The 26,220-nt window shown below is 43.5% G+C and overlaps 1 protein-coding gene across 1 annotated transcript in view; it reads left to right on the top strand.

The window, feature by feature from the left end:
• Nucleotides 1–26,220, top strand: part of HMCN1 (hemicentin 1) — a 302,818-nt gene that overhangs the window by 88,653 nt on the left and 187,945 nt on the right. The window contains exons 16-30 of the mRNA XM_075616900.1: nt 688–882; nt 1,819–1,914; nt 2,735–2,862; nt 4,728–4,872; nt 6,467–6,579; nt 7,392–7,551; nt 8,531–8,711; nt 10,260–10,387; nt 11,111–11,374; nt 12,745–12,840; nt 14,568–14,762; nt 19,098–19,228; nt 21,992–22,139; nt 23,913–24,039; nt 25,924–26,078. Coding sequence (XP_075473015.1) covers nt 688–882; nt 1,819–1,914; nt 2,735–2,862; nt 4,728–4,872; nt 6,467–6,579; nt 7,392–7,551; nt 8,531–8,711; nt 10,260–10,387; nt 11,111–11,374; nt 12,745–12,840; nt 14,568–14,762; nt 19,098–19,228; nt 21,992–22,139; nt 23,913–24,039; nt 25,924–26,078 — 2,262 coding nt within the window. The remainder of the gene's footprint in view (nt 1–687; nt 883–1,818; nt 1,915–2,734; nt 2,863–4,727; nt 4,873–6,466; nt 6,580–7,391; nt 7,552–8,530; nt 8,712–10,259; nt 10,388–11,110; nt 11,375–12,744; nt 12,841–14,567; nt 14,763–19,097; nt 19,229–21,991; nt 22,140–23,912; nt 24,040–25,923; nt 26,079–26,220) is intronic.

The following is a 26,220-nucleotide window of genomic DNA, read 5'->3' as shown; positions in this document are numbered from 1 at the left end:
AGGTGTATTTAGTGAGGCTGTAGCGGAGATGTATTTAGTGAGGCTGTAGCGGAGGTGTATTTAGTGAGGCTGTAGCGGAGGTGTATTTAGTGAGGCTGTAGTGGAGGTGTATTTGGTGAGGCTGTAGTTGATGTGTATTTAGTGAGGCTGTAGTTGATGTGTATTTAATGAGGCTGTAGTTGATGTGTATTTAGTGAGACTGTAGCAGAGGTGTATTTAGTGAGGCTGTAGCGGAGGTGTGTTTAATGAGGCTGGAGTGGAGGTGTATTTAGTGAGGCTGTAGTGGATGTGTATTTAATGAGGCTATAAATAAAGTTGGACCTGTGTATTAAACTGGGTAACTTTACTAGGAAAAATCTCGGGAATCGGTGGTGCCCAGAGCTGAAAATCGTGGGGTTTATCTCTGGAAGACCTCCACTCTCTGTCATGTAAAAGGGAGGTTTGTTAGGGGGGATTACTCCTGTAACATTGTGTGGCTATTTTTAGGATAATATAATTAGTTCAGTTTCAAACATCTTCCACATAATAATGGGAAATGAATAACCTTTTCCTCACATGTTTTGTTATCCTACATTGACATTATATGTACAGTACAGTGGTGTAAACGGTTTTATTTCATTATCTGGATGTTTCTATCTTACACGGATGCTGGAATATCTTTAATGTGTTTTTTTTTCTTCTTTTCAGCCGCACCTGTATTCACGCAGACGCCAAGTGACGTATCAATGGATCTCGGATCAAATGTGACCCTACCGTGCAATGCTCGGGGCTTCCCAGAACCAAGGATCAAATGGAGACGGTTAAATAGTACATCATCATCTTTCAGACCCCCTGGATATCACCTGAATAGTCAGCTGAAAACAGGGGCGCTTCAGATCAGCAGTATGTCCGCATTGTAATGTCATGTATGCAATGATCAATGATACGATAATACAGTTGCATGGACTTTGTTGTCTTCTGCTAGCTATAGGAATGTGCTTTGTGATGCAACGTTTAGTTTGTATAGTCATTAATAGTAATATATAGGTATCACGTTAAACATGCCAGCTTTTTTAGAGGCCTCTGCAATGCCTTTTTAATTGATAGATAAGAAAAGAATAGGCTCCGCGCCTTTACTATCCACGGGACAATCACTTTATGGAGGACATACATTCAGGGCTATTTTTACAAATTAGTAATACTACACCTTCCAAAATAGTTTAGTAAATACGGCCCCATATGACTTATTTAAATCAGTGGCCTGTAAAGACTGTCTACCAGCAGTGGAGGAGTCTTATGGACTAACCGCTTAGTAGATATGGGCCTTTATAGCCCATTCACTTGAATTGGTCTGTTCCTGTATAGAACCTGTCTTATGGAGTAACACCTCTTTTATAAAACAATCGTCAAACAATCGTGTTTTATGGGCCATCCATTTGAATAGGGCTGCAACGTATGTTCCAGCACGAAATGGGTCTTCTAGACTCACACTTCTTAGTAAATATGGCCCTAAAGGCACCATGTGTTTTTCAATGTTATACTCATTTTAAGAAGCACTCTAAATTCTGTTTAAAGTAGCAATTCATGTGTCTCACTATTGTTCTCATTACATTATCTGAACGGCCTCCCCAGGAGCTGATCCATTATCCTTTGAGCTCCTATTAATTCAGGTTCCTGAGATATTTGCCACTTTATCCACTGGACAAGAATACTTGTCTGGTGAATACAATATGGCCGCCGGGGTTAGCCTTGCTCTGGTGCACAGTAGGAAGCCATGACATACTGGCTCACTCTTAATATATTGTATTGCACATTAAGATTGCTCACAATGTTTTTCAGACCTGTGGGTAGGAGATCAAGGAACCTATATTTGCGAAGCCGAGAATCAGTTTGGAAAAGTCCAGTCACAAGCGACAGTTACAGTAACAGGACTAGGTAAGAAAACGCAAGATCCATTTTAAAATAAGAAACTCTTATTACAAACTGGGAGAGATGTATGCCCGTAAAGAAAATGCGGACAGCAGTTTGTTTTGACGCATTGCTCCATTCTATGAATGTAAGAAAGCGTTTCCTACATGTGACGCAAATTGTCGCCCAGAAACGTTTACGCCACCTCAGCACCGGTGGATTTGTATGACACAAATAAAAGATCATAAAGTGATACTTAGAGACGCAGAGTTTCATACGGTATGTCTCATTATAACCTGGGCACAATGGAACTCCACCTTGGCTTCCCCTACTGACACTATCCAAATGGCTAAACTTGGAGCAAAGACCTTCATAGATGGAGACAGAGAGATACAGGATGGAAAGGACCCACGGTATCTGTGGTTTATAACCGTTCTCCAATGAATGCGCAAAATTTGGAAATAGCTGCACACCAATAATTAATAATAAACAAAAGATACAACTACCGGTGCTCCTGGTCCAGGAATATCTGCATAATATCCCAAGGGTAATCAAACCATTCATTTTGAAAAAGGCCCTCTGAGGTCGAAACGTCAACTCCTTGGCAATAAATAGCTTAATAGAAATCTGCAGTGCCTTGCTTCCTCCAATGACTGCACACAGGCCGTGTTTTGTGGATAGCTATTTACTTATAAACTAAGCGCAATATCATCTCTGCTTATGTGTTGGTTATTCTGAAAGCACGCGGGTTCTCTGCTTCCTTGAGAAGAAGGTTAAAAACCACCGTACTAGACCTCAACAATGTTATCTCTCCCTGCCGGTGCTTTATGAACCTTATCTCTTTTAGTTACTCCTATAATTGGAGAAAGCCCCGGTGTGGTCAGCGTTATCGAAGGAAACCAGATTACTTTGCCTTGCGTTCTCTTAGCTGGAAATCCTCTTCCAAAGAGGCATTGGATCAGGAATAATGTAGTGGTAAGATCACTTTTATTTGTATTGTCAGTATTTTGTGACAACTGTTTCGATGAAAGTGGTATGTTGGGAAAGGAGGAGACTGTGCTACTCAATGCGACCCCTTCCAGCGCGGCATAGTAAAAAGAGGTCTCGTTGGAGGCCAATCAAGTCAATGGTCTGCAAGAAACGTGTCTGATGGCGTAAAACCACTTGGAAAATATGGTCCTTTTTGGCCTATTTAGAATGAAGGTGTCCTGCAGTGTAACACTTATTCCTAAATATGGCACCAAATAGGTGGTCTTTGAAAGGAATATGTGATGGATGGTCATTGAATGAATGATTCAAAGAAATAATTAGCCATAGTTACCAAGCAATCTTCTGCAATAAAACTCCTTTCAGAGCTTGAAGACACTTTAAAGACCATTCAAGTCAGTGCCTGAAGTTGTCTTTTGTCAGAACAACGCTTAGTAAATATGGGCAAATGTCTGGACTTCCGCCCAAGAAAAAAATCGTATATGTTCCTATAGGTGTTCTCTAAAGGTGAGGGGGAAGACCACTGATTTTTAGCGTTATGATGACATAAGAATCTATAAAAAAAAAATTCTAAAAGAGTCTTAACTAGTACAGTGAACAAAATCAGGAGCAATACACCCTTAATCAAGGTTATTAAAAGATAATAGAATTAAAAATTGCTGTACTGATAAACCAAATAAAAACTGAGAATAAAAAAAGTCAAAAATATAAAAAAATATATCAAATATTTGCTCATAGAGAGAATTGTAAAATGCTAAACAACCAGATGTTGGGGCTATTTATAAAACTGAAGGAGACATGGAGATTTATATCTCTTTATAGAACCCTAACATAGGTCATCTCTTTAACTTGTGGTGAGAACAGCCAGAAAGTGCTCTATGACTACGGTGAAATGCTTTTATCTGTGACATTGCCACTTTTCGCCCAGTCTCGGTCCTTTTTTCATCCTTCACTGGATTTAGCAGCAAAAGAAAAACTCTACGAAATACCGAGCGCATCAATTTTATTTTAAATGTTGTTATTAAACTAAAAAGTACTACTGCTGTGTTTCTCCATTGCGAAGAGCTAACGCATTTAGTAGAAGCAGCACCTTCAATTCCCTCTATTAAAGTCTATGTAAATGTGTGTTGTTCACTTTTTAAAAGAGGCATCCAAAGGGGGATACGATGTATTTTTTATTTATTTATAAAAAAGTTTTATCAGGAAGTAATTCGTTGAGAGTTACCTCTCGTTTTCAAGTATGTCCTGGGCACAGAGTTATAACAATACATAGTAACATTTAAAAAAAAGTGGTTATACTGTCAATTCACAGATATTTCATGGACAGATAGAGTTGGAAAATTGGGTACAGGGGATAAAGGGCTGGTGAGTTTCAGATTGAAATAGAGAAGCTTTAACATCACTAACATTCACCAAACATCAGCGAATGGCAGAAAACGGGTCACACCCTTTGGCTACCCTTCGGCTGCGCCAAAGGTTGCCCGCCTTTGTAGCGACGCAGATGTACACCGAATTCACTGGTTCGGGTTGAATGCAGCTGTGAATACAAAGTTCTTTGTCCTCTTGGCTCATTAACATTCCAGTGGGTGGTGTTGACGTTCCACAAAGTACAAGATTACTTTTAACAAATGCATTCCGGGTCAACGCCAAAACCTTGCATGGAAGATTTTTCCCCTCAAGCCCTGTACAATCTACGTGGGATCCCCTACAGTAATTGGAGGAAAATACATTAAACCAGTAATAAAAGGAAAGGGTTTGAGCAATCCTGAAACTATACGTAATTTGATATCGATAAAAGTATTATAAATGTAAACATGGTTCAGAGAAAATATAATTCTCCTCCTTCCTCTTAGCTGGTTCCAAACCCGTATATCAGTATTCGCACAGACGGGAGTCTGCACCTTGAAAGAGTTCTCTTGAAAGATGGAGGAGAATATTTATGTATGGCAAGAAATGCGGCTGGTACAAGCAACAGAATGACCACTGTCAATGTATACGGTAAGAGAAAGGCATCAAAGTGTAAATATAATGTTGGAATATACCAATCTTTGCATAACACAAAGCACTGTTTTCTGGTGACCATTTAATAAGTATGTAGCCATTTCAAACTGTCATTGTTCCTTGAAGTGAGCTTGTGACAAAGAGCTCCTGTAATGACGCGTGTGTAAGAACCATAGAACTCTACCGAAAAAATATTTACAGAATATTTTGTATGTTGGACGGACCTGCCATCACAATCCTCTCTCTCTCTTTCCCCTCCTCTCTCTCCTCTCTCTCTCTCTCCCCCCCTGTCACTCTTTCCCCCCACCTCTCTGTCTCTCCCCACCACTGCTGTGTTAATTCGATGGGCCATTAGCCTCTGCAGAAATGTCACTGAAATGTGTCAGCATGTACCCAGCATGTGCCTGAGTCTTGTACCTGGCTAGTTTAAGGCAAGTTTTAGAATACTCGTTGTCTCGTCTGTATATCTATGTTTGAGTGAGATAGAGCCGACCAATGTGTGGACAATACGAAACGCCTAGGTGTGAGGTACACTACCGACACAGTTTATTACACTGCGGCCAGATCCACAAGCCGGGAGATTTCCCGGCTTGCTAGTGGCGGTGACGCGCGGTCACGCGTCATCGGGAGCCTGCGCCCCCTGCACGCGCGTCCAGGGCTCCCCGAGGGAGCCCTGGTGTCCCGCGATGTGGGGGACGGCGGCAGGGGGTTCCGGGGGACCCGGCGGACCCGGCAGCGGGAGGGAGAGCGCCCCGATCGGAGGGCGCTCTTCCGCTGCTTCGGCGCGCGCCCGGCACCCTCCGGCGCGCGCCAGGTTACTGCTGCGGCCGAGAACGGGCAAATGCTCGAATAAACTCGGCCGCAGCAGTAAAGGGGAGGGACGAGGGACCGGCAGCCGAGGGTGGAAGGAAGGGGATGGAAAATCTGATTAATGAGAAAAGGCTATCTTATTTACTCATGAAGGAATTTATTTTCCCCCTTTGAAACATCATTGGATAATGTGTCACTGGTTTTTTTGTTCCCTTCCTCTGGATCAATATACTGGAAGTACATATATAGGATAAATACCTGTCATCTAAATTTAACATAGGTTTAACTAGATAGACATATGTCTTTTTTCAACTCGTCTAATACTGTATGTGACTATGAACAGATGTAGTCAATGTTATTTCTCTGTGTTATGGAGTGATATTCTGTGATATTCTGTGTTATCACTGCCAGTGAATCCCTTATTCTGCATTATAACGCCATATTCTACATCATCAGTAGTTAAAATAAAGATGTCTACAGTACATCTTTAACATTTTCTACACTGCCGTTTGCATGAAATTTGCTGTGAAATTTTGCAGTAAATCTGGTGAAAATGCAAAAATGAAAATCATTGAGTGCCTTCACAGAATTATTTGCAAAAACACAAGATGGATGTAACAATTGATAAAAGTTGTGCCAATTCACTTCAAAAACATTCTCACTTCTGTACTATTTATATACAGTATATCTTTTTCCCAATTTAAGTACTTTAAGAAAGACTTATAGAATAGTTCTATAGGCTCCACGTGTTCTATGATTGAAGTTGACTCTTTTCTTTTAGTCAGCCCTGTCATTCAACATGGACCACAAATTTTCAGTACGATCGAAGGAATTGCGATATCTCTACCATGCAAAGCGAGCGGCGTGCCCGAGCCGTCTATAACCTGGAAGAAGGTGAGTAGGAACATGTCAACTTTCTGAATCTGCTTTCCTCCTCTCGCTGGCTCTTTACCATGTATAAGCCCTCATTGAGTACATTTTACAAACATAGAATTTGACAGAAAATCAGAACCAGTTGGCCAATTTCCCTATCTGCTTTAGAACCGAAGATCCTATTTGATCCGTGGCTTCCTTTCATATTTGGGTTAGCCTTACCGTATCACAGGCATTTTGTAACTCTCATACTGTATTAGTCTTTAGCACCTCTTTTAGGAGGCTGTTCCATGTACTCACTACCCTACTCCTGACGAAGGACTTCTTCATGTAGCCTGCCACCCTCCAGTTTCAAAGCATGACTTTTTGTCCTAGCACTTCTTTCTCTGAGATATGCTCCCCTCCTGTACCTTGATAAAAAAAAACCATCATGTACTATTTTTGGAAGTTTTAACCATACAGATGTAGCCAGACTTACTAGTTTCGGGACTGCGACTACCCCCGGTGTTTGAAGATTATCGCTGCGGGGTTTCCAGAAGCATGGACCCCCGCAGTGCGACTGTGGCAACTCCATTTCCGGTGCCGCAGATTTAAGCTTTTGCAGCCGCAGCTCGGGAGACAGTAAGTCTCACTACCTCTGTATTTCCCCTTTCCCGTCTCTCCTCCAAGCTGTACGAGTTGATGTCTTTTCGGCCTCATTAGCAATCTGCACCAGCCAAAGAAACAGAATTAACAGTAAAATAACACACTTTGGTACAGTGCATTGGAACTGATTTCTACGTTTTTGGCACCGCATTTTCAAGTTACTGTACCTTCCTTGTTTTCCTTTGTAGAAGGGAGAAATCTTCGTTTCCACCAATGATACAATTATAATTGGCTCAGACGGAAGTTTGCATATCTCCTCACCAGGAGGGGAACACTCGGGGGAATACGCTTGCAGTGCAGTAAATGCAGCGGGTTACGCCACACGGAAAGTTCAACTAACAGTTTATGGTAAGTTGCAGTTTATGTTGTCCAGTTGACATTAGTGAAGACATGTACGGTATCTATACAGGCGTTGAAGAATAGACATTTAGAACATGAGAGATATAGATGTTTAGGAACATTCTATACACATTAATAAGTGTTGACTTCAATTGGTTGCATCTTCCAGCTAGAATGGGTCTTATGGCAGAACATTACTTAGTAAATATGGCCCTATAGCCCATTCACTGGAGTATGCCATATGGGGCCATATTTACAAAGGCTTGCTACTCCATAAGACACCTTCCAGCACGGCTTACTAAATATGACCCATTCAAGTAATTGTGGCTGTAAGGTGTCTTCTGTCATGGAAAGTACATATGGCCAATGGTGTCTTCCAGTGCCAGAAAGTGCCCTATGGAGTATGCAATAACAACTTGGACAATATTTACTAAGACGTGTGTATGGTGGCCATTTTAGGACATTCTCATCTATCACACGATACTACATCCTACCTTCTCCTTAACTTCCCTCCTCCTTCCTCCGAAACCCCCTACTCCCTGATTTCTTAACTGGGGACTTGAAAGCTGGAAAGCTGTTTTCCCTTCGTTTGATAAAATTTTAAACTCTGTTCAAATCAATGGGCCTTAAATCTTCCTGAGCAAAGGCAATGTTCACAACCTTTGAATGAATTGGGTAAACTATCCTAGAACCGTTGGCATTTAGGGAAAACAAATAATACTAAATTAGTAGCCATGTGGTAAAACACTACCCTTTGTAGTGGTTCAAATCTCAGATAAGCTACTTGAGGTACCCAAATCTCTTTGGGGAAGGGACTCGCTGTGCCCTGCAAAATTCTATCTATATTGTCAGGGCTTCATAAGAAAAAGTAGTTTATTAAAACGCTGGGGACAGACATTTCTGGAATGGTTTCGTGTGGTATGTGTTGGGGTGAGTTAGAATAATTAAATGGCTAAATAATGACTAATAAAACATGATTTTGTTTTAGTTAAGCCAAGAGTTGTGAATTCTGGATCTGAGGACAGCCACGGAAGTTCCCAGAACAATGAAATTGAAATATCAGTCGGCGTAGGAGAGGATGTTATCCTCCCATGTGACATTAGAAGCGCCCCACCTCCCTTTATCACATGGGCCAAAGGAACACAGCTCATTTCTCCATTTTCTCAAAGGTACAATAGAAAGCTTATGTGCTTTTAGTGAAATCCTATTTTTACAGACAACATTGACGTTTTTGGGAGCGGTTGGGGCAATTTCTTTCATACTGATGTAGTCAATGTTATTGCACGTGCTGGCGCATCGCAGTGGGACATACACAACGCATCAGCGTGACAAACGGCCAATGTTTGGAGTCGGCGTCATGCGAGTAAGGAGTGCTGCTAATGCGCTCGGGGTGCAATTTATTTTATTTTATTTATTTATAAAATGTTTCCCCAGGAAGTAATAGATTGAGAGTTACCGCTCGTTTTCAAGTATGTCCTGGGCACAGAGTTATGATGACAAATAATACATGGTTACAAATGCATAGTTACATAAGTGAAAATGGTATACATTATATACAAGACATTGCATGCACAGTTAGAGATAATATATATTATAAGAGATAATATATATTATATACGTATGTAACAGTTACAGACCAGAATAAAATGTGAGGCAGCTTTAGTTTTGAAAGAACGTAAACTGGTGGTGGATGTGAGAGTCTCCGGTAGACTGTTCCAGTTGTGGGGTGCACGGTAAGAGAAGGAGGAGCGGCCGGATACTTTGCTGAACCTTGGGACCATGTAATGTCTTTTGGAGTCAGACCTCAGATGATAAGTGTTGCATGTGGTAGGGGTGAGGAGCTTGTTCAGATAGGCGGGTAGCTTGCCCACAAAGTATTTAAAGGCAAGACAGGAAAGATGAACTTTGCACCTAGACTCGTGATGATGTTGCCTAAGTAATTTACCAAGTGTAATTATTGCTTTCTAGGGGGAAATAACAACACTTTGATTTTATACAATGTTAGGACACCACATATTGATATCATTTCATATATAGGGATGGCTACTGTATAAGTAGCAGGGAATGTGTAGTGGCAGTAATTTGTGCTGCACCTATTCTCCTTGTACTAGATGCAACATTGAGCACAGTGACACTTTTGGCTTAGATGGGACACACCACTGTGAAGCAGACACCACTGCACATCTTGGAAATTCCCCTGGTTTTCCATCTCTGACTCTTATAATAATACTGAACATGTGAAGAACATGCGAACCCAATATTTTACATTGTGACATAAAGCTATAATTGGAAAAATATATCAATGTAAAGAAATGTGCGTTTTATCTCACAATTTCTCCATTTATTTCTCGCAAACTGGGACACAGTCAAAATTGGAGCAAAATGCTTTCATACATTGGCATCAAGAGGGAAAATTAATTAATTTATTTTTTTGCATCGCTTGTGCTCCAAATTTGCCATGATACATCTCCCAATTATCTTCAGTGAATAATAGATTTATACAGTGCACTTTTATTTTTTAGTTTCCCCATTGTGTCCCAGCACCTGCCATTCAAATTTGTTTTTGCATTTAAAACAATGAGACATTGGTTCTCTGGGTTTAATCTCTTAAGTGTATAAAATTCACCAGTGTTGAAGCTGACCTTCATCAAAGAAGATCTGATTCCACATTGTTAAATAAATAAATAAAAAAACATTCTCCTTGTACTGTATTTCAGGCACAGGATTCTTCCATCGGGGTCAATGAAGATATTGGAAACAAGGATTTCTGATGGAGGAATGTATATTTGCGTAGGTTCAAATATAGCTGGAAATGTCACTCAATTAGTAAAACTCAATGTGTATGGTAAGTGTTCTACACACTGCTTAAAACCAGTGTTTGTGTGTGTGTTTCTGAGCAAGATTATGCTGAGGCTCAGAAGAATAGTCTTTAGTTAGGTGAGAGGCTGTTCTTCCCTGAATAGAATCTACAAGATGACCCATCGAGAGAAAAGAGATGGAAGTTAGGCCCTTAAGGGATTTTATAATATAACATTAACATAATAGTATTGATGGACTCCTGGTACGTAAGACATAGATCAAACTGTTAGAAGAGATGCTGTTCTACAAGACGCATTCCGACACTGAAGGACTCAATACAGCTAATTGACTTGAATGGGCCATAATGGGTCATACTTATTAAGCAGCGTTCAGCCATAATATTCTTCCGGTATCTGGAAAACACCTTAAAGTCTATTGAAGTTAATGAACTGTAACGTCTCTTCCAGCGCGGGAATTGCAACGTTTAGTCAAAGTAATTAGTAAATAAAGCCAATGTTTCGGTACCACGTGCCACTTTAATTAAGGATTGCAGAGCACCAGCACCATCACTTGGGACTTTTCCTAAACACAATGGCAATATTGTACAACATTTATTTCTTTTAGCGAAACACTTTTCATATGAGTTTCCTCAAAATATGATTTTTTTTGTTTTGTTTTTACCAAACATCCACATAATGATGAGACTACAAGAACAAACGGAAGCCACATAATGATCTTTATACATTTTAAATTATGTTTTTTTCCATAGTTCCTCCAAAAATACAACGTGGTCCTAAAGTTATGAAAGTAAAGGTTCATCATCGAATTGACATCGCCTGCATAAGCCACGGGTCTCCTTCTCCCAAAACAACCTGGTTTAAAGATGGAAGGCTCCTGCAGGTGGATCAAGCACAACAAGATATTAATACATTAAGAATCGAAAGTGCACAACTTTCTGACGCAGGAACCTACATGTGTATTGCTACAAACATCGCTGGCCAGGATAATGCAAATGTTACAGTAGAGATTCAAGGTAAACATCATGTTTTGGAATTAGGAGAACCAATGAGTGGGGTTTTGTTTCTGGTAGTTAATGGAACAACCAAATGGCAACCAAAAATAGGACATTTGAAGTGATGACATTCAACATGTTTGGAGGTCTACAAGCTTATGTCTAATGTTCCTTCTAGATTAAGGAAATCTCATTTATTGGGCTGGAAGCTTATCTCTTCTGAAAGCAGAATATTCACAGCCCTTGAGTTCCATGGACACTCCTGTATCAGTTGTGATGTTTAGAATAGATCAGGGCTGTGGATTTAACCCTGTGTTTTCTGGAACCCTAGGGCTCCATGTGAGGTTCTGAGGAGTTTCCCTCAGAACAATTTGATAATGATAGCTATTTCACTCTTCAAGACTTAATAGTTTTATCGTTGCATATTTTTTTAATGTAATCATTCTAAAAAGGTATTAAATATTATAGTGCAAAACTATCAATACTATAATGCAGAAAGTTTGTTTGTTTGTTTGTACGGCTATGCAAACCCACACGCTTAATCCTAGAGCCACCAAACTTGGCATGCGATCTAATAGGTTCAAAAGGAAGATCGTAGGTGGGGTTTGATATGTTTGGCCCATAGCTTTGTACTGTATATCAGATATATGGCTTAGCTATGTTCATGTACAAAGGTTCATCTGTACAATATGTCTGCAACTCGTTATGATGTCACCATTATAATGTCATGTACCAGTTATATTAGCCTACCAGCTACAACACCCAGTGGCTGACTTGCTTAGAGAAATTGTGGATGGCGGATAGGAGGCGGTGGATGAGACGGGCGTTAGAGGTCAGTTAGGAAGAAGGAGACAGTGCTTGTTATAGGGAGGGTGGGGGTGAGGGAGGCCCAGATCTGGGTACAGACAGGTTTGCGGTATGTATAGATCACACAGTTGCGAGAACAGATAAAAGCTTAGAATATTTTAGCTAAACTATTGGTAGAAGTTGAAAAAAAATATTTTGAAATCCCCCCACTTTGGGTAACCCCCCCCCCCCAACACCGGGTAATTCCGCCTAGTTATTTATTATACAGGCATATTAGATTGCTTAAAAAGTATGGACTCTATCATAGTAAAAGCATTTTTTATCCAAAGTATAAGTGAGTTGGGGTTCTGCAACATCACACTCCATTTTTAAGGGGTGCTGCTGCTTTAAGATGTTATCTTGAGAAGACTATATGTCCCATATACAGCGAATGCACAGCTTACTATTTCCTGTCCTTATCACTATTCTATTTAATGATTTGTTGCATGTTTCTATTGAACAGTAGGATTCAAGTGAACATTGACTTGGACTCCCTTTAATAAAACTGTTTTTTAATGCATTTTTTGTCTATCGATATTTTTCAGCGCCCCCCACTTTATCAGATCTAGAACCTCCATATGACAACCCATATCAAGAGAGAGTTACCAAGCAGCAGATATCCTTACCATGCCCAGCAGAAGGTACGAATGAAAGCTATGGCAAAGTTTCTCTGTAAACCTGTTACTTTGTTATTGATACACATGATTACACTGAAACAGCCGACCCGTGCATTACACGTAGACATGTGAGGACGCTCGCTTGAGGTTGCGATCATGCAACATTTGTCCTCCTCAAGTCTAGAAAAAAGCCACGGCCATCAGAGGAGGCCATGTATCATGGCAAAGTCAGAGCAAAACTGGTGCAAATTGCATCATTTTCATCTGTCATCTCTTTGCATCATGCTCCTTGCTCCACGTTTTGCACCGTTTTGCATCGCATTGCAACAATAGGAGGCGTTAGGGAGGAGTCACATGACGGGCAGATTATAATGAGATGTAGCAAACTCTGCATCTCTTTTGTATCGTGTATTTGCGCCAGAAGACTCCGCCAGGTCTGCGTGGCGCAAGCTTTTCTGCCTAACAATTTGCGCCAGGTGTAAGAAACACTGTCATCCATTTGATGCAAATGCAAGCAAAAAATGGAGCAATGCTTTTTTTTAATCTTGATACGTCTTCCCCAGAGTTGGGAAGTGATTCGCCAGCCGTACATTAAAGCTGCAGTTCAAGCTCCCGTTTTTTTTTTTACTTCAATAGTTTCATGTGGGCAATCTCTACTTACCTAAAGAACTGTATAGCTGCCGGTCAATTCGTTCTCCGTGTATTGATCGGCAAAGTTTGGCGACATCTTTAGATCTGGGGAATGTAAATGGTTGCTATAGGAACATGCGTGCTTGTTAAAATAGAATACAAGAAAATTGGACTTTCAAAGTTGTTTTTTTTTTTTAAAACAGAAAATGCTAAAAGTATTTTTTCTTACTACAGAACTGATTTATTAAAAAAAACACACATGCAGGATATTGCCTGAACTGCAGCTTTAAATCCAGGTGCATTGTAATTTCATTTCATACTGTATGCTAATTTGGTAAATTCTCTAAAATCTCGAGATTCGCTTAATGCTAAGATTAGGAGTAGGGCACACAGCAAGTTTCGTTCGCTGTCTGGTGATTTGTCGGTGAAGACTTGAGGAATTGCGACATTATTTGCCCTCTGAGGCTTGGAGAAATACGTGGCGAGGAATCGAATCTCGGAACAAACGCTTGCAATGTTTGACCGCTTGGCACATCTCTAATTATAGAGACACATCTCAGTATGTTGGTGTAGATATGTATTGGGGCTGTTCCTACTGCTCATATTGTATTTGTGTTTTAGATGCCTTCCCCACATTATAAAATAACACATCTGCTTCTTTTGTACATTTCTGCCAAGTTTTTTTTTTAACTGTGTTTTATTATACCTTAATCAACCCCAAAACTGAAACTAAGAAGGTTACTAAGCCCCTACAATTTGTGCCATCAATAGACCTTACACAGCCTTATCAGAGACGTTCAGGATAAAACAGCTTCAGACTATTTGACTTCTAAAAACAAACAGCTCGGTGCTTTCTGCTGCAGTGTAACAACAAGTGACAATAAGAAGCAGAAGTTGCTAACACCCGACTTCTGGGTTGGGGAAAATAAAATTAAGGTTAGTTTTTGAGTTTGTCACATTAAACTCATTTTTAAGATCACCTCACCTATAATAATAAGGGCCACTTAGAGACAAATAATTCTCTCAATTTGTGTACTCTGTGCTGTCTTGTGAAAAATCCAGTTTGCTACCGAGCCTCATCAATTAAGAGAAATTGCCAAAAGTATTATATATTTGACTAGGTAACCCTAAGCCAATCATTAAATGGTTCCGTGATGACAAAGAACTAACTGGAGCCGAGCCGGGGATCCGTATTGTGGAAGACGGGACACGGCTTATTATTCATTCCTTGACACCGTATGACAATGGAGAGTATACGTGTCTGGCGATTAATGAAGCAGGACTAACCGAAAGGAAATACAACCTGAAGGTTCATGGTAATTATCTTTTATAGCCTTAAATCTGATTTGCTTTTCATAAGATCAAACACTATTTGACATAATATAAGCTGTAAATTTGTGTCACCATTGCGATATATTTTAATTGAGTAATATTCCCAAAAGAACAGGGCATTACCAAATCTAATAATTCACATTCTTCCCCCGCCCCCCACCTGCTCAACTGTCCCCCGCCTTTGTCCCACTCTTCTAGATGTTTGATGGACCATCTCCCACGCACCCCTTCTTCCTCCCCACCTCCTCCCACACACCCCTCCTCCTCCCCACCTCCTCCCACACACCCCTCCTCCTCCCCACCTCCTCCCACACACCTCTGCTCTTCCCCACCTCCTCCCACACACCTCTGCTCCTCCACACACCTCTGCTCCTCCACACACTCCTGCTCCTTCGCACCTCCTCCCACACACACCCACCTCCTCCCACACCCTCTGCTCCTCCCTACCTCCTCCACACACTCCTGCTCCACCGCACCTCCTCACCTCCTCCCATACACACCATGCTCCACCCCACCTCCTCCCATACACCCCATGCTCCACCCCACCTCCTCCCATACACCCCATGCTCCACCCCACCTCCTCCCACACACCCTGCTCCTCTGCACCTCCTCCCATACACACCATGCTCCTCCCCACCTCCTCCCACACACCCCTGCTCCTCCCTACCTCCTCCACACACTCCTGCTCCACCCCACCTCCTCCCACACACCCTGCTCCTCTGCACCTCCTCCCATACACACCATGCTCCTCCCCACCTCCTCCCATACACCCCATGCTCCACCCCACCTCCTCCCACACACCCTGCTCCTCTGCACCTGCTCCCATACACACCATGCTCCTCCCCACCTCCTCCCAAACATCCCTGCTCCTCCCTACCTCCTCCACACAATCCTGCTCCACCCCACCTCCTCCCACACACCCTGCTCCTCTGCACCTCCTCCCATACACACCATGCTCCTCCCCACCTCCTCCCACACACCCCTGCTCCTCCCTACCTCCTCCACACACTCCTGCTCCTCCGCACCTCCTCCCATACACCCCATGCTCCTCCCTACCTCCTCCACACACCCCTGCTCCTCTGCACCTCCTGCATACATACAGTGTCACACAGAACATGCATACATACAGTGTCACACAGAACATGCATACATACAGTGTCACACTGTAATGGTGTGCTCACCACAAACAAGGTGTGACGAGAGGCCGAGGTGGGGATTAGATAAACACCAACCCACCGCCGCGTGAGCGTGCCTGGAGTGTAGATTGGTCGAGGTAGCCGGGTCGGAGTAGGAGAAGTCAGGATGGTCAGTGATACTTGCCGTGGTCTGGATTGGGGAGGTGCGGATCGTTGCAGGTACGTTGCCAAGGTCGGGACTGGAGAGGTGCGGATCGTCGTGGGTAAGCCGGGGTCAGGAGCAGAGAGGTGCGGATCGTCGTGGGTAAGCCGGGGTCAGGAGCGGAGAGGTGCGGAGCGTCGTGGGTAAGCCGGGGTCAGGAGCAAAGAGGTACGGATTGTCATTGGTAAGCCGGGGTCAGGAGCAAAGAGGTACGGATTGTCATTGGTAAGCCGGGGTCAGGAGCAAAGAGGTATGGATTGTCATTGGTAAGCCGGGGTCAGGAGCAGAGAGGTACGGATTGTCATTGGTAAGCCGGGGTCAGGAGCAGAGAGGTACGGATTGTCATTGGTAAGCCGGGGTCAGGAGCAGAGAGGTACGGATTGTCATTGGTAAGCCGGGTCAGGAGCAGAGAGGTACGGATTGTCATTGGTAAGCCGGGGTCAGGAGCAAAGAGGTACGGATTGTCATTGGTAAGCCGGGGTCAGGAGCAGAGAGGTACGGATTGTCATTGGTAAGCCGGGTCAGGAGCAGAGAGGTACGGATTGTCATTGGTAAGCCAGGTCAGGAGCAGAGAGGTACGGATTGTCATTGGTAAGCCGGGGTCAGGAGCAGAGAGGTACGGATTGTCATTGGTAAGCCAGGTCAGGAGCAGAGAGGTACGGATTGTCATTGGTAAGCCGGGGTCAGGAGCAAAGAGGTACGGATTGTCATTGGTAAGCCGGGGTCAGGAGCAGAGAGGTACGGATTGTCATTGGTAAGCCGGGGTCAGGAGCAGAGAGGTACGGATTGTCATTGGTAAGCTGGGTCAGGAGCAGAGAGGTACGGATTGTCATTGGTAAGCCAGGTCAGGAGCAGAGAGGTACGGATTGTCATTGGTAAGCCGGGGTCAGGAGCAGAGAGGTACGGATTGTCATTGGTAAGCCGGGGTCAGGAGCAGAGAGGTACGGATTGTCATTGGTAAGCTGGGTCAGGAGCAGAGAGGTACGGATTGTCATTGGTAAGCCGGGGTCAGGAGCAGAGAGGTACGGATTGTCATTGGTAAGCTGGGTCAGGAGCAGAGAGGTACGGATTGTCATTGGTAAGCTGGGTCAGGAGCAGAGAGGTACGGATTGTCATGGTAAGCCAGGGTCAGGAGCAGAGAGGTACGGATTGTCATTGGTAAGCCGGGGTCAGGAGCAGAGAGGTACGGATTGTCATTGGTAAGCTGGGTCAGGAGCAGAGAGGTACGGATTGTCATTGGTAAGCTGGGTCAGGAGCAGAGAGGTACGGAATCCAGAAGCAAGCAGGGTCAGGAACACTGGGCAAGGCAAGACAGGCAAGGCACAGGCAAGGCACAGGCAAGGCACAGGCAAGGCACAGGCAAGGCACAGGCAAGGCACAGGCAGCAGGCAGGACTGTAGTGAACACAGCGCACATACACAAGTTTATGCTCAGCCAATGTACCAAGAGGAGGATGCATACTCCTGAGTAAGCAGGACTGTGGTTGGCTGCTGGAAACAGCACAGGTGTATCCCATTACACAGAGGAGTGAGGAAGCTTCTGTGCGCGTGTGCGGATGCCGCGCATAATGGGTGCGCACTGCGTGACGGTGACATCACAGCGCGAGCGAAGCCTGGAGGCAGAGCCAGCGGGGACAGCATTTAGAGCCGCGTGAGAGCCGCGCGTGCTCCTAGAAGGAACGCTGGTGATGGTTGGTCTGTGAGATGCGCTGCATGTGGCAACGGAGGCAGGGCACCCGGTCGCGGGTCTGGGTAAGCTGGGAGCACGCCAGGAGGGGCGCGGATTACGGATCCTTACACATACAGAACATGCATACATACAGTGTCATACAGCACATGGATTCAATCATGTATACATACTTGCAAATACATACACTGATATACACAAAGCAGACTGACTTACAAACACACATACACACATATACTGATACACATAGAGCAGACTGACTCACATACACACACATACACTAATACACACAGAGCAGCCTGACTCACATACACACACATACACTAATACACACAGAGCAGCCTGACTCACATACACACACATACACTAATACACACAGAGCAGCCTGACTCACATACACACACATACACTAATACACACAGAGCAGCCTGACTCACATACACACACACACACACACACACACACACACACACACACACACACACACACACACACACACACTGATACACACAGAGCAGCCTGACTCACATACACACACATACAGTAATACACACAGAGCAGCCTGACTCACATACACACACACACACACACACACACACACACACACACACACACACACACACACACACACACACACTAATACACACAGAGCAGCCTGACTCACATACACACATACACACATATACTGATACACATAGAGCAGACTGACTCACATACACACACATGCACTAATACACACAGAGCAGCCTGACTCACATACACACATACACTGATACACACCTAGTAGACTGACTCACATACACACACACATACTGTACAAACATTTTTAAACATAGAGAACAAGTACACACTTCCATATCCCGATACGCACAGAGCAGGCAGACTCTCCCTGCAGTCGCACTGACACACAGACTGCCACGAGAGATGTGTCTCCTAAATCTACCCAAGCTTTAGGGAGTATCCCGGGCATTTCAGGAGACTGGACCAGCCAGGACCTTGAGGGCCTACCGGAGATTTCCCTGGTAACCAAAGGCTTAGTCCCACCCGGCCTTCATCTGTGCTTTGCCTGCTAAATCAACCAGTATCTCAATACATGTTATGTTTAATTTGATGCAGATGCTAGAACGCAGTATAGGGAATTACTCACACACATGGTATTAATAGTCTACATAGTAATTAGACCCTAGTTTAAATATTTGCTTCCTTTTGCTGTGTTGTAATTACTTTGGTAATTAGTTGAAGGACAATGTTGCTACAAACAATTCTCTTCTTCTCATCTTTACATCTGGCTGCAGATCCCCCTGTCGTCAAAGACAAAGAAAAGATGACAAATGTATCAGTTATCCAAGGTCATGATACAAATCTAATCTGTGATGCAACGGGAAGCCCTTCCCCTCTTATCTCCTGGTACAAAGGAGAAACGCAGGTATTACTTGTATAAATACTGTTTGAGAGTTTATACAGATGCAGCCACGAGTATTAGAAGTCTTGCCTTGCATTCAAACTGAATGGGACTGCAGTGACACCCCACTGTATTAATCCGATGGGCCATTACGAACCTCACAGAAATGTTGAGGCATTTACTGTGAGACTGCCCCAGAATCTCCCAGAATTTCCCAGGTAAGTGTTCTAATACTGGTGGCTGCATCTGTATGTGTGTGTTGGATGGAGCAGTCTTTGTTAAGGTCTATTAAATATCACTCATTAGAAAGCATCCTTCCTTATTCAGACTCGGTTACCTTAAGGGGTCAGCCCACGATCAGCCCACATCGAGTGATCATGTGGCTGACATCCAGAAGATGGGTTGCACTCACGGGCTGCTGGAGTCCCGATACTCAAAGTGTTAATATATACAGATGCAGGCACCAGTATTAGATCACTTGCCTTGGAAAATCTGGGGCAGTCTCACAGTAAATGCCTCAACATTTCTGTGAGATTCCTAATGGCCCATCGGATTAACACAGCGGGGGGGTCCCTGCAGTCCCACTCAAACTGAATGGGACTGCAGGGACCCCCGCTGTGTTAATCCGATGGGTCATTAGGAATCTCACAGAAATGTTGAGGCATTTACTGTGAGGTGCCTTAGTTTTTACCCAGGCAAGTGATCGGATACTTGTGGCTGCATCTGTGTATCTATCTCTCTATCTCTCTATCTCACGAAGCGAAACAGCCCCTGTAAATTCTTTAGTGTTGTCTTATTCTTAAGCTAGGGTTCTATAGTATGTCAGTGAGCAGAGGCAGGGCCAATAACAGGGAGGGGGGGGGGGAGAGACGGGACAAGTGTACCGGGCACTGTGGCCCAGCCTGCCGATGCTGGAAGTTTGGCTCGCCCCCGAAAGCTTAGTCTAACTTACGCATGGGTGAGAGAGGGGAGGGAGGTGAGAGGTACAGTATGTTGTAAGTGGGAGAGGGGAGTGAAAGGGGAAGAGGGTTAGGTGGGAGTGAGAGGGGGAGGCATACATGGGGAGAGGGGTAAAGTGAGAGGGGGAGGCATACATGGGGAGAGGGGTAAAGTGAGAGGGGGAGGCATACATGGGGAGAGGGGTAAAGTGAGAGGGGGTGGCATACATGGGGAGAGGGGTAAAGTGAGAGGGGGAGGCATACATGGGGAGAGGGGTAAAGTGAGACGGGGAGGCATACATGGGGAGAGGGGTAAAGTGAGAGGGGGAGGCATACATGGGGAGAGGGGTAAAGTGAGAGGGGGAGGCATACATGGGGAGAGGGGTAAAGTGAGAGGGGGAGGCATACATGGGGAGAGGGGTAAAGTGAGAGGGGGAGGCATACATGGGGAGAGGGGTAAAGTGAGAGGGGGAGGCATACATGGGGAGAGGGGTAAAGTGAGAGGGGGGGCATACATGAGGAGAGGGGTAAAGTGAGAGGGGGAGGCATACATGGGGAGAGGGGTAAAATGAGAGGGGGAGGCATACATGGGGAGAGGGGTAAAGTGAGATGGGGAGGCATACATGGGGAGAGGGGTAAAGTGAGAGGGGGAGGCATACATGAGGAGAGGGGTAAAGTGAGAGGGGGAGGCATACATGGGGAGAGGGGTAAAGTGAGAGGGGGAGGCATACATGGGGAGAGGGGTAAAGTGAGAGGGGGAGGCATACATGGGGAGAGGGGTAAAGTGAGAGGGGGGGCATACATGAGGAGAGGGGTAAAGTGAGAGGGGGAGGCATACATGGGGAGAGGGGTAAAGTGAGACGGGGAGGCATACATGGGGAGAGGGGAAAAGTGAGAGGGGGAGGCATACATGGGGAGAGGGGTAAAGTGAGAGGGGGAGGCATACATGGGGAGAGGGGTAAAGTGAGAGGGGGAGGCATACATGGGGAGAGGGGTAAAGTGAGAGGGGGAGGCATACATGGGGAGAGGGGTAAAGTGAGAGGGGGAGGCATACATGGGGAGAGGGGTAAAGTGAGAGGGGGGGCATACATGAGGAGAGGGGTAAAGTGAGAGGGGGAGGCATACATGGGGAGAGGGGTAAAATGAGAGGGGGAGGCATACATGGGGAGAGGGGTAAAGTGAGATGGGGAGGCATACATGGGGAGAGGGGTAAAGTGAGAGGGGGAGGCATACATGAGGAGAGGGGTAAAGTGAGAGGGGGAGGCATACATGGGGAGAGGGGTAAAAGGAGAGGGGGAGGCATACATGGGGAGAGGGGTAAAGTGAGAGGGGGAGGCATACATGGGGAGAGGGGTAAAGTGAGAGGGGGAGGCATACATGGGGAGGGTGAAAGAGAGCGGGGTGAAAGAGAGAGTGGGTAGAGAGAGGGGGGTAGTGAGGGTGTGCGAGTGAGAAGGGGGAGATAAATAGAGGGATAGAGAGAGAGAGCGGGAGTGAGAGCGGGGACATAGGGGGGAGTGAGAGACAAGGGGGGAGTGTAGTGACTGGGGGGATGGGGCAGGTGGAAGCTTTCGGAAATCTGTCTGCAACCCAGGGCAGAGGTGTTTCCTCCATTCCCATATACAGTATTTATCATGTGAACACTATTGGGCTTATGAAGGAGCTTCCATTTGCTTAGGCACACACAGATATTCTAACCTGTTTTGATATCATAAAGTTATGTTTCCTTATTGAAGTAATATTTGTTTCACAAGCCCGGTACAAAAGACTCAAATGTATCCCTTTCAATGTCCCACTTTGTAGTATTTATAAAGGGCAGATGGGTTTACCAGTTTGGGTTTTATTATAGGTTGTAGAAAGTCCCACAGTGCAAATTTTGGAGAACGGAAAAATATTGCGAATTTTGAAAAGTTCTATTGAAGCTTCTGGGCTGTATTGGTGCAGAGCCAGTAACGTCGCCGGGAATTCGGAGAAGACGTTTTCCGTGCATGTGCTTGGTAGGTCTACAGTTTGGCAAAACAGTACATCATTGTGACGGTAACTTTGTAACAGGCTATTAATAATACACACCAAATATCACTGGGTTGAACTGAACGAGGCTTAGATATGATAAAATGTAATTTATTCCTTGAAAAAGGTGAACACAACAGATGATACAAATAACAGACAAAATATGGACACTCACTTAAGATGGAAATTATGAAATAGTCAGAAATCGTGACTAGTAGTTCATACAGCAATCTTGAAAATCACAAAAACACGAAAGACAATAGCCATAGGCTGAGCCTGGTTCTTATACAATTATTTCCCATTGAACACAACCTAAACCAAGCCCCTCTCATAAATCAGTGGTGAGGTTGACAGTTTTCCACAGAGTAAAACTCCTCCCGCCCAAGGACGTTTAAAAAATTGCTTTTCCTATCTAAATAACTTCATAACTTCAGTTCAGTAGTACTTACTTGCACGCGAGCCATATTAATACATTCCGGCATGCATGACGCTCCCAATAAGACTAAATATTACCATGTAATACTAAAATTAAGAGAGATATTAATATCTGTCTTTTAGGACCTGCTAGACATCATGTGTCTGTAATCGTTATTTGTGGCTCGGTCCCCCGGTTATACATATGTAATTTTTAGCACGTTCAGCCGAGGACAGCTCATGGTATTCTTATATTTAATAAGGTCACTCATTCTGATATCTCCTTGGGTAACCGCACCCCTGGCCCCCATAACCCCTGGTCAATAAATCCTTTAAAGCAGGGACTCCTGTGTAGAGAACATTTGTCACAGGTGCTAGATTTCACACCCAATGCCCCAGACATGGGCCTAGCTGTCTCTACCAGCAAGATGTGTTAACATACACCAAACCCCCTCTGTACTTTTCACACCCAACTTCAATCAAGCCTGTTGAAGCCCAGATATTTCTGAAAAGACACCACATATTTGTATTTTCCTAAACTGCAGCTCATTAACCCCTTAAGCCCCAGTGCGTGTGGTGCAGACACTGGCACATAAACAATACATTTATACAGGTGAATAAACAGTTGGATGGCTGAAGCAAGGCAAAAACACATTATGTGACCCCAGTCCAGTTAACCCCTTGCTTCCCAGGTGAGAGTAGAGGGTGGCCAAATGGTGGCCAAGTAGAGGGTGGCCCCTTTAATCCCGGGCCAAATCCCCTCTCTCTTGACAATCAGGACAAATAAATAACAAAGGGATCTGAAAGTGAGGCACATATTGAAAGAATAATACCAAATTCACAACCCAAATCCCATGAGCAATGTATTAGGACAGTGCTATTAATTCCTAAAACTGTCAGGTGGAACTGTTGATTCATACACACTGAAGGTACCAAGGATGTATCTCAGTGCCGGGTAGCGAAATGACCATGTTGTTGTGTATACAAAACAGAACTCCTGCAATGGTAGTATGTAGTACTATTTTATATAGATATCAATGTACAGTATAATAATTATCATGGAATTCCCCTATTATAGATATCAATATATATTAATGATCATTGTATTCCCCTTTATAGATACCGTATCAATGAATAATAAATAGTCACTGTATTCTCTTTTTATATAGATATCAATTTATAATAAAGGATCAATATAGTCTCTTTTTATATTGATATCAATGTATAATAATAACCATGGCATTCTCTTTTTATAGATATCAATGTACGTATATTAATGATCACTGTATTCACTTTTGATATAGATATCAATGTATATTAAAGATCACTGTATTCTCTTTTTTAAGAACCTCCCACAATTACAGATAGCGGAATAATAAGTGAAATTTCCGTGATCGCTGGGCGTGAAACAAGCTTGGAGTGCAAAGTGGAAGGCATACCATTCCCTTTCATTCAGTGGTTTAAGGAAAATAGGTACGGTTATCTTAATAAGGTCTCATGTAAGATATCTGTCAAGATATGTACACAAACATACGCACTTGTGTACTCACCATTGAAGTCCCATTCCGTGGCCGCTTGTTTAGATGAAAGTACGTGACCTCCGAGTATTAAGAATAGATTTGTTGCAGGTAGTGATACATTTTTAATGGGCAGTCTCAGTGGTCCGAAAACTATTTAAACAACTTATCATTGTAATTGGCTTCCTTGGAAAGTCTCAATTACCCACCAACTTGCAAATTTACTTGTTTGTAGATCAGCTAATTAGCTCTATCTATCTAATTATAATTACACATAATGACTACTTTGCAAAGAACAAAACATAAACAACTATTTACCTGTAAATTGGAGAATTATCGAACACTCTTATCAACAAAAGAGATAAGTAAAGCTCGAAAACCCCTCCAAATTAATGCTTTACCATGAACATGGTTTATAAATGTGTCTACATTTAATGCATTAAACATGCCACTGTCCTTTGTACACTTTGGTCCTAGGAGGGACGGATCCCTTCATAGCTCATGACAGTTCTGTATAGATGGAATTATAGTATGCAGAGCGCTTCAGATGACATATTTCTTTACGTGGGCTGTAACAGTACAGAAGGAAGGAAGCAGATATACATGAAGGAGACATTAATGGGTGGAGGCCAACTCTGCCGTGATTCTGCCGTGAATCCTTCTACCGCTCCACTTGAACGCTCCCTGTAGAGTTTTTCATGTAATAGCCCTTCAGCATTTTAATGTCATTATTATTCAGGTTTCACAAAGGTTAGTGAATGTTATTTGTAATGTCCAGAAGGAGAGTGAATCCGTGTGTGCAATAAATATTATATTTACCATAACGTGGCCGTCCCTCTGAGTTCGAAGACCATAGTGTACTAATGACCGTGACATGTTTAACAGGTTTCATCTGCGGGATGTTTTGCAGACATGGGGAACTGACACTTGGCTGCTCCTTTTGTCTGATCTCCCCGTGTGTTCAGTATGAGTTTGCACAGGCAAAGCCCCCTCTTCCCCTCTCTCCCCCTTCTCTTATCTATTTTGGCTTTCTGATAAGTTTGGCTTTCTGACACAATAGGTTAAGGGTAGATGATAAACTTGATTGACAAACAATTTAGGGGCCCATTAGAAAAATAAACTGAGTTTAATTTCTTATGAAACAAAAGCAGTAATTTTTTTACTCTGAATATGTGTTTAAGGAAGATAGTTCATTTGTTAAATTCTTTACAAACAATTATTACAAAATTATTTTTACAGTATGTCATTAATACATTTATATAGAACAAGATTAATAGAGGAAGGTCCCAATTCAATGGGCTGGGCATCATTCTTACCCTTGCTCTGGATACTGCAACCTTTCTGCCCATTTAAATAAATTGAACTTAAATCTTCCCTTTATATACGGTTCAGTAATAATGAAAATCTGTATTGGGCATCTGAATAGAAATGATAAATCACCCAATCCGACATTTCGGTCCTGGAATAGGACCTTTCTCAAGGGGGTGTATATATATATATATATACACACACACACACACACACACACACACACACACACACACACACACACACACACACACACACACACACACACACACACACACACACACACACACACACACACACACACACACACACACACATATACACACACACACACACACACATATACACATACACACATACACACATACACATACACATACAAACACACATCAATCTATCTACACACATACATACTGTAGAATACACACATACATATTGTAGAATACACCTAATAGGGTTGTAGAAATGTGAAAAGGTTTCATGTAAATGTTATGTTGATGAAGAAAGAGTCTCATGAAACATTCGCTGGCAGATCTCTGTCTACAGGAGATCCAAATGTCAACATGTTGGAAAACGGCCAAGTCCTTCACATAAAGAGTTCCCGTCCAAGCGACAGTGGGCATTACATGTGCACGGCAACCAATGCAGCCGGTAAACAGGTGAAAGAAAGTAAACTATCCGTGTATGGTAAGTGGGAAATCTCTGGGGGGTTTTCAGCCCCTTTGTTGCGTGCGGGGGCTTCCAACGTAATATGTTGCAAGTCCCTGCGATCGCAAAGAGGTTTATGGTGTCAGAATCATTTCGCTTGAACGAGAGTCGCCAAAGGGAC

Source organism: Ascaphus truei, chromosome 10 (genome assembly GCF_040206685.1).
Source record: "Ascaphus truei isolate aAscTru1 chromosome 10, aAscTru1.hap1, whole genome shotgun sequence".
Classification (NCBI taxonomy): domain Eukaryota; kingdom Metazoa; phylum Chordata; class Amphibia; order Anura; family Ascaphidae; genus Ascaphus; species Ascaphus truei.
This window is presented reverse-complemented; position numbering and strand designations above follow the sequence as displayed.